The following is an 8,222-nucleotide window of genomic DNA, read 5'->3' on the forward strand; positions in this document are numbered from 1 at the left end:
ATCTATCCCATCACTTAATGGTACAATAATCAAGTATTTATAAATGTCTGCTAACATGCGCATAATGGCATTCTTCAAGAATTTAATAATCAACTATTTATTTAATAAAGCAATTTCTTTTATTCAATGTTATTGAAACTTAACATTTAACAATACTATTTTTAATAGAAAATCTCCACTTCTGTATCTTGAAGGAGTATTCTTAAGATATTTATTATCAAAATTTGTATTTATAATTAGTAACCACTCAAATAAAGACGTTTAAAACGTTTTTTTAAAGATATTTTTTAACAACTAAAATTTAACATATATAATCAATTGAATCGTACTATTTTTGTTAAAATTAGGCCAGACAAATTAATTTGACTGAAAAAATAGTAAATCAAATATTGAATTAGTCTAAATTAATATTATTTTTATAAAAAAGACTACAATATCTTTATTATAGAAAATGACTAAAATACTCTTATTATATATATTAATTTTGAGAATCCTAAATTCTAGTCCTTTACTTCTCTGCCGTTATAGAATTAGAATTTAGAGTTTTCAATATATATATATATATATATATATATATGATTATTTTAGTTATTTTCAATAATAAAGGTACTGTAATTGTTTTCTATAAAAATAATATTAATTTAGAATAGTTCAAGATTTGATTCATTATTTTTTTGATCAAATTAATTTATCTGACCTAATTTTAATAAAAATAACACGATTTAATTAATTATATATATTAAATTTTAATTATTAAAAAATACTTAAAAAAAAAGATGTTTTAGATATCTGAACGGCTCTAAATTATCACTACTTTTATTAAGTAAATATAGGGTCCTAAAACTATGGATGTGTGTCTAAGATATTCTCTCTCTCTTTGAAAACTCTCACAAGTGACCAAACACAGATTATGCATTATGCTAACTTGGACTCCATTTTTATAGAAAACTCGCCTTCTTTTCAGAACCCCTGATTTTTCTCACTTCTCTGCTTTGAACATGCTTTGTTCCATGTCCCCACCTCTTTATTTCTAACTTTTGCTTTTAGTACTTTTTAAATCCATGGGATTTTATTAAGTAATTTGTCTTGGTTTGATGATTGTGATGATGAGGTTAGGCAAATTATTTGATGTAAGGGTTTTTTGTATTACTAAAAAAGCACAGTGCTATTACCGAAGACCTTGGAAACTTGTACATCTGCCTAGCAAGTTGTGAAAAATTCCAAATATTGCCCAACAAGCACCTATGCATGTGCACTTCTTATGGCATTTGTCTAACCACATCATGTTTCATTTTTTTTTTAATTCTCCATTTTTACTTAAAAGTTGCTTTGAGAATTTAGATTGGTCCTCAAATTATTTGTTGAGTTATTTCATAAAAACATTTTGTTTTCTGATGCAGCTAAAAACATTTGGTAAAAGCATTTCATGAAAGGTGTGATGCAAAATTAAGGGAGACAATATCTATAATGAAAGCTATTTGTTTGATTGTTGTATTTTTGTATATGTAACCGTTATGTATTATGGGCACGATCTTTTAAAGTGAAAAAATTAGATAAAATGATAAAGTGAAAAGTTTATTACTCTTAAATTAAGATAATAAAATATATATTTTATAAAAATTATAAAATTAATGTATCACTTTATTAACTTCTTCTTTCAAATAGTATTGGATGATTAAAAAGCGCAGAAAATTTGGGCATCAACCCCTATAAATAAAATCCACCCATACTTCCAACATATATTGCTTTATCATGGATTTGGACGATCAGCTGTCTTAACTCTAATTCTATGCAAATTTTGCTGAGATTATACAGGGTGACGAAGAGTATAGGCCACAATCAGCGGATGTTCCGTTTCAGATTCCTGAGACCCAACTCCCGGTCAACTTAAATAAGCCCACAGGCAGTCTATACGACACTTGGTTCGGCATTTGGGGGGGCGCGGGAGGGGGGGGGGAATGCCACCATCTGAATTTGGAATTGGACTACAAGAGGCTTCACCCGAGATCAGCGAGCAACCAGAGTTAGGCGTCCGACTCGATGTGGCACAGACTCGCACCTCTTGGTCCATTCGGGGGCGACCATGATGTTGATGGTGACCAACAGTAGTGCCCATTGTCTTAGTTCCAACCGTTATCATTGTATGAATTATGACTTATTTATTTTCTATTAGGGTTAACAACTTGTGACAGTTATATTTGTATGACTTAAGTAGTTAACTTATTTTGTGTTAGTGTTAATACCTAGTGGCTATTATATTCGTACGACTTATTGCAAATGACTATTACATTTTATATCATTTCGTGCATTTTGCATAATGGGTTGTTACTATTACACAGGTTTATATAATGAGCCAGTCTACTCATAATCCGCTACAGGATATAGCAGATTATGCATTGCAAAAATTTGGTCATAAACCGCTATATGTTATGCATGCTCTCAACGTAATTCGCGAGAGGGTATAGCGGATTACGTGCATCTGAGTTCCGCTACAGGATATCGCAGATTACATACAATTGTTTTTGTTGCATTTGCGTTTAAAATTTGCCAATGTTATATTTACGTAACATTTTTCTTCAATCATTTTATTTGTGTAAATTACCCATAATAAAATATATATTTTATAAAAATTATAAAATTAATGATAATTAACATTTTACTTTATCACTTTATTAAGTCTTTCGTTCAAATATTATTGGATGATTAAAAAGCCCAAAAAATCTGTGCATCAACCCCTATAAATGAAACCACCCATACTTTCAACATACACTGCTTCACTTCTTCTGTTCTTCACTCACTTTCTTTGTTTGCTTAAGAAAATGGCACTACCAGTTCTACTCCTTCTGAGCTCCTTCCTCACTGTTTTTGCTCAAGACCTTCACACTATCCCACCCTCTTCTCCTTCATCACCTCATCACCCCCACCATCCCCTCATCACCCCCACCATCCCCACCACCCACACCCTCTCTCTCCTACTTCAGCACCACTCCACTCTCCTGCTTACCCACCACACCACCAGCACCACCACCACCACTCACCAGCACCGGCTCCAGTGGCCCATCACCACCTCCCACCCACACCGACCCCCACTCCTCTCCACCCACCACATTACACTCCCACCCCTGCACCTGCACACCCTCCTGTTCACTCGCCAGCTCCAGTGCCACACCCTCCGGTTTCTCCTGTTCCAAGAAGCTTCGTAGCAGTTCAAGGTGTTGTCTATGTCAAGTCCTGCAAGTATGCTTCTGTTGACACTCTCTTGGGAGCCCTACCTCTCCTTGGTTAGTCCAAAGTTTCAGCCTTTTCTTCATTTCACCCTTCAACTACTTTTATCTTTCCTTATTCCTCTTCTATATATGCAGATCTAGTGTATACTTGCTAACAAATTATTTTCGACAAATCAAAATCTTTTTTCCTATAATAAACTTTTTTTAAATGCAAGTATTATGCAGTTATGCCTTATGCGCACAAAAAAGGCCGTTAAAGTGCACAAATATATAGCGTTATTTTTAACAGAGTGGTTAGAACTTAAAATAGTCGTTATAATAGTTAAGACTCCAGTCAACCATATTTTTATTTTTATGTGAGCTATTTTAATTGTTTTTATGTAAGTAATTACAATTATTTTTATAAAGTACCCTTTTTTCCGTAATGGAGTGAGGGTGCTGTGAGAGAGAGAATGGTAGGTAGTGTTGGTACAGCAGAAGCTTGTCTATTTAAATGGTTTCATTAAAGCTGCATCTGCTAGCTAGCATATAGTACATTGTCGTTTGAGAGCAAAACGACAACGTTGTGTGGCAAATGACGTGTGTGCCCTTTGTGTTTGCAGATGCCACTGTGAAGCTCCAATGCAACAACACAAGGTACAAGTTGGTCCAAACAGCCAAGACTGACAAGAACGGTTACTTCTTCCTTGAGGCACCAAAGTCCATAACCACCTACGGTGCTCACAAATGCAATGTCGTGTTGGTCAGTGCGCCCAATGGCCTCAAACCCTCTAACCTCCATGGCGGTATCACCGGTGCTCTTCTAAGGCCACAGAAACCCTATGTCTCAGACTCCAAGCTTCCCTTCTTCCTCTACACTGTTGGGCCTCTTGCTTTTCAGCCCAATTGCCCAAAATGACCAACAATTTAAATTAGTCCAAGTCGCATATGCTGTTTTATTTCGTGCTTTATGGTGTTTCCATTTTCTAGAATAATTATGTTTGTATTCTAGATTTCTAGTGTAGTGTTTCTGGGTTTCGATTATTACTATACAATAAGAGTGATAGTAATAGATGGATCTGGTTGTGATTATATTTCGTATAAAAAACTCTTGTTGTCTTTTATCTATTGTTGCATTCGAAGTTTCTTTTGTCTATTTTATTAATGCCTTCCCAAGTCAAAACCCTGTTTTCATATGATCTACTCTATCTCTAATCTAAGATAGCATTATTTATTAATTAATACCATAGTATGTATAGTTGATAGTACAAAAACGATACTTAATAGCTCGAAATCTTATCTGCTAATCACTTAATTTTGTCTGAATGAATATGAAAATCTTTGTAATAAAAAATTGTCATATACCAAATACATGATTCGTGGATCACATGCTTGTGCAATAGTGTTACGGCGATAATTGTTGGACTCGTTACATTTATTTAAAAAAAAATTAGCAAGTACCAACAAATCTCTTACCATAGAGTATTAAAATACTTAAAATTTACTAGAAATGTATTAGAATAGTAAAATATTCATAAAAGTATTCTTGAATATACTAATTGTGCAAATAGCCAAATATCAGCACAAAAATTAATATATAGTATACTAATTGAATATGCTAATGAACGATAAATGTTGGTTTTCTTTTCATTTTTGTTTTGCAGATGATATTGAATTCATTAACGATAAGAATAATAAGAGGAGCCCAAAAATAGAAAGAAGGTTGGAGGTGCAACAAAGGTGAAAGCTTTTTGCATTTTTCATGAACTCGCTTCCCTTCTCCACACCTGAATCCTCATGGGAAATTTAATCCACCTTACTCAGGGGACTTGTTCAAGTAAATTCCCCCTTTCTACTCCATCTTTTCATTTTCCCCTTTAAATTAGTTCTTTTTGTATATATTTTGTTGTTTGCGGTGAACAGGCATATGGAGAAGCACAACCATGTCCTTACGGAAGCATATAGATCAATGTTGCATCAAGCCCCAAAGCTTCAGGTTCTTCTACCTTCCTCTAATTTTATGATGGTTTTGTCTTGTGGAATATGATTTTGTTTTTTCATGCTAAATTCGTAACCTAGAATTGTGGCGGCTTTGATTTTAATATCATCTTGGTTTATCAGCTCTCTGTCTCATTTGTCTATTATGCTTATATTACGGTATACATGGTTTAAACAAAATTGAGTTGGTCTAGTGGTTAGTTCACTAGTCCGCTTAAGTGTTGGATTCAAATCCCGCCTTGTATATGCAGCAGTTCATTGGCCATGGCAAACCTTAAATGGAGCTTGATCTGCGACGAATTAGTCTTTGGTCTGCCGGTTGGAAATACTGTGGAAACCAAAAAAAAAAAAACAGTATATATGGCTTCTTTGTATTTGCACTTTGAAACATAGTAAATTCAGCACCCCATGCATTTAGAGCATTTCATTTAAGTCTCTTGCATGATTTGTTGGGAAGCGATTCATGATTATGATATCATTTCGAAATTGTTCAATTTGTCTTGATTGCATACGTGTTTACTGTTTAGTCGATGGAGGCAGATACCAAAGCCTTTAAAAATTGTGTTAAGTGTTAACTAGCTCGAGTTCTAGACCGCCATATACTCTTGATTTTGCAATTTTGGTCTCTTATCTATTTCCTAGTAGAATTTGTCCCCTCTTCTAATGCTGTTTCCTGTCATGTTTTAATTTAATTTTGTTATTTTTTTTTCTCGTCGTTTGTTAATATTCTGGGACATAATGAAGTGATGTCATTCTTTACATTGGTAAGTAATATGTTGAGCAAGCAAATTCCTCTGAGCATCTACAAAATCTTGAATGTCCTGAATTTTAGTGTTCTGGTTATTAGGTAGAGGAAGAAATGCTTATGCACAAGCTTTATGGAGTTATGGCAGCTCATGGTCTCGTTAAAAAGGTATGCTGATTTGCTTTATCTGGTTAGATGGTGTGGTGATGCGAATATTCATATTGGTTGTGTTCAAATGTAGGAATTTTTTCTGATAATTCCTCTACTTTTAGATCTGTCACTCAATATGTAAATAACAAGAAATAATGGGATACAAAACATTGAAATTTCATCAATTCAAATTGCTGAATGTGTTAAATGGCCTATTCTTATACATTATCAGTTACTAGTATTCTGAATTAGGAGGAACACGAAATAAAGTTCTCCCACAATGATATTCCTAGTAGGATGTATCATGCATGTGGAAGTATACCCATCTTTTCTAGCTTCTTTTATTTTTGGGCTGACTGATATATTTTGAGATGAAAAAAAAGTAGGTGTCAATGGGTTGAAAAACAATAGTTTAGGTATTGGAGCGGGGGAGTCCAGACCAAAATCCAAGATAGGTGGATTAGGTACTAAATTTTCTTTTTGGCTAATTGTATGAATGGACCTCAAGATTGAGAGATGATATGTCAGGTTAATCTTTCAAGTTTCACGGTGATGTCACAGAATAAATGCTAATTCAATCTATTCTTATGCTAGAATTTAGCAGGCAGTACTATAAAATAATGTAGACAGAAGGGGCCGGGAAGCATTGGAACTGTGCCCAAGTTTTGGCATATGTGTAGCTTCTACTTTGCTATTTTGGTTGCTTTGACAACTCAACTGACAGTAATTTTGTGCAGAATGATGATAATTCCAACAATCCTTATAATAGCAGAACAGCTCAACACTCCAATAGGGAAGTCAATGTAGCACAGGAGGAACAGTAGGACATAATTTTGGTCTGTTCACTCACAAATTTTGGGATCAAGGGCCAAAATCGACAATTGCCTAAGTGCACATGCAGTATGTTTCTTTGGGCAGCATTTGATTCTACATAAATAGAAGCACAGTGGTGTTCAAGAATTATAATGTGAAATGAATCTGGGCCTGTGACTAACAAAGGGTGCAATCCCTGATACTTTTGATAGGTCTTGTGTTCTCCGTGTTCCCACCAATGTCTTTCTTCGTGGAATTATTTTCAGTGTTCAAGAGAAAGGGAAGCTTTCAAGATTATATTACTTGTGTCACCCCCCACATGGTTTTAATCATTGACAAAGGTTCTGAAGTGTCACTCTGTCAGTTATCAAACACTAACAGTTCATCCACTGCTACTCATGATGGTACCATATATGTTCAGAGGTGGATTATTCAAAATAAACAGTAATCTTGAAAGTTGAAACACGAACACTCCATTGCTGCAATAATGTGTTATTAAATGTGATTAAGAAAAGGTGTAATGTGTTAATTCCTTTTTCTTATGAACTGATACAAATTAGTTCTCATCAGAATGTTTGGATTGAGAAGGAGTACTTGTCATAATGTTATATATATCCTTGAGACTCTACATGAACCTGTTATCCATGACAGGTGTGTCAATTGTGATGAAGGAAACTCAACCAATTAGCAAAGCAAGTTAGTAATGGATCGGAAAGTATACTCCGTCCGATGATTCCGAAGGCTGAAGGTTGACCGCGATGCACCAACAATTTCATTAATAAAGTACAATAAACAGTTGGCATGATCCATGATTGTTGGCCGACATATATATGTGGGACTGGAGGAGTAGGATAATGTAGAATAGCCTAAATGAGGCAATAAGGGAGCCTAAGATCAGGGAAATGTCAACTCCTACTCAACTCTAGCTCTAGCTCATTCCATTTTGAAATACATGAATCCTTATCTAAAACTCACTAAAATTATTTGAGATGCTTATTTGATTATGTATTCTACAACAAAGATATTCTAGGTTATTATTGTACAAAAATTTGTTTAAATAAAAAATAATATAAAACTCTTTTATGCTGTTAATATATGGACTTGTTTGGATGTTTGGATGCTATTCTCGAAAAATATCTTTTTTTAAATATTTTTTTTAAAACACTTTTTAGAAAAGTAAATGTGATTTTATGTTTGGATATTTCATGTAAAAATATCTTTTTATTTATCAATTATGTTTGGGTAAAATAAGATAAAAATACTTTTTTATTCATTTATTATGTAAAAAAGATCTTAAAAAAAAGATGTAA

At 33.9% G+C, this 8,222-nt stretch overlaps 1 protein-coding gene and 1 long non-coding RNA gene across 2 annotated transcripts; both read left to right on the forward strand.

The window, feature by feature from the left end:
- The first annotated feature begins 2,783 nt into the window (after window positions 1-2,783).
- LOC107633734 (non-classical arabinogalactan protein 30) lies at window positions 2,784-4,389 on the forward strand. Its single transcript, XM_088509949.1, is given in 3 exon segments — window positions 2,784-2,910; window positions 2,913-3,281; window positions 3,830-4,389. Coding segments are annotated over 3 exon segments (756 nt in total). The 5' UTR covers window positions 2,784-2,819; the 3' UTR covers window positions 4,126-4,389.
- A 1,587-nt stretch (window positions 4,390-5,976) lies between these two features.
- On the forward strand, window positions 5,977-8,004 carry LOC148572491 (uncharacterized). Its single transcript, XR_015907642.1, has 2 exons — window positions 5,977-6,117; window positions 6,837-8,004. It is a non-coding gene; the product is annotated as an uncharacterized LOC148572491 (long non-coding RNA).
- Window positions 8,005-8,222: the final 218 nt, after the last annotated feature.

Source organism: Arachis ipaensis, chromosome B3 (genome assembly GCF_059453495.1).
Source record: "Arachis ipaensis isolate K30076 ecotype BB chromosome B3, ASM5945349v1, whole genome shotgun sequence".
Taxonomy (NCBI): domain Eukaryota; kingdom Viridiplantae; phylum Streptophyta; class Magnoliopsida; order Fabales; family Fabaceae; genus Arachis; species Arachis ipaensis.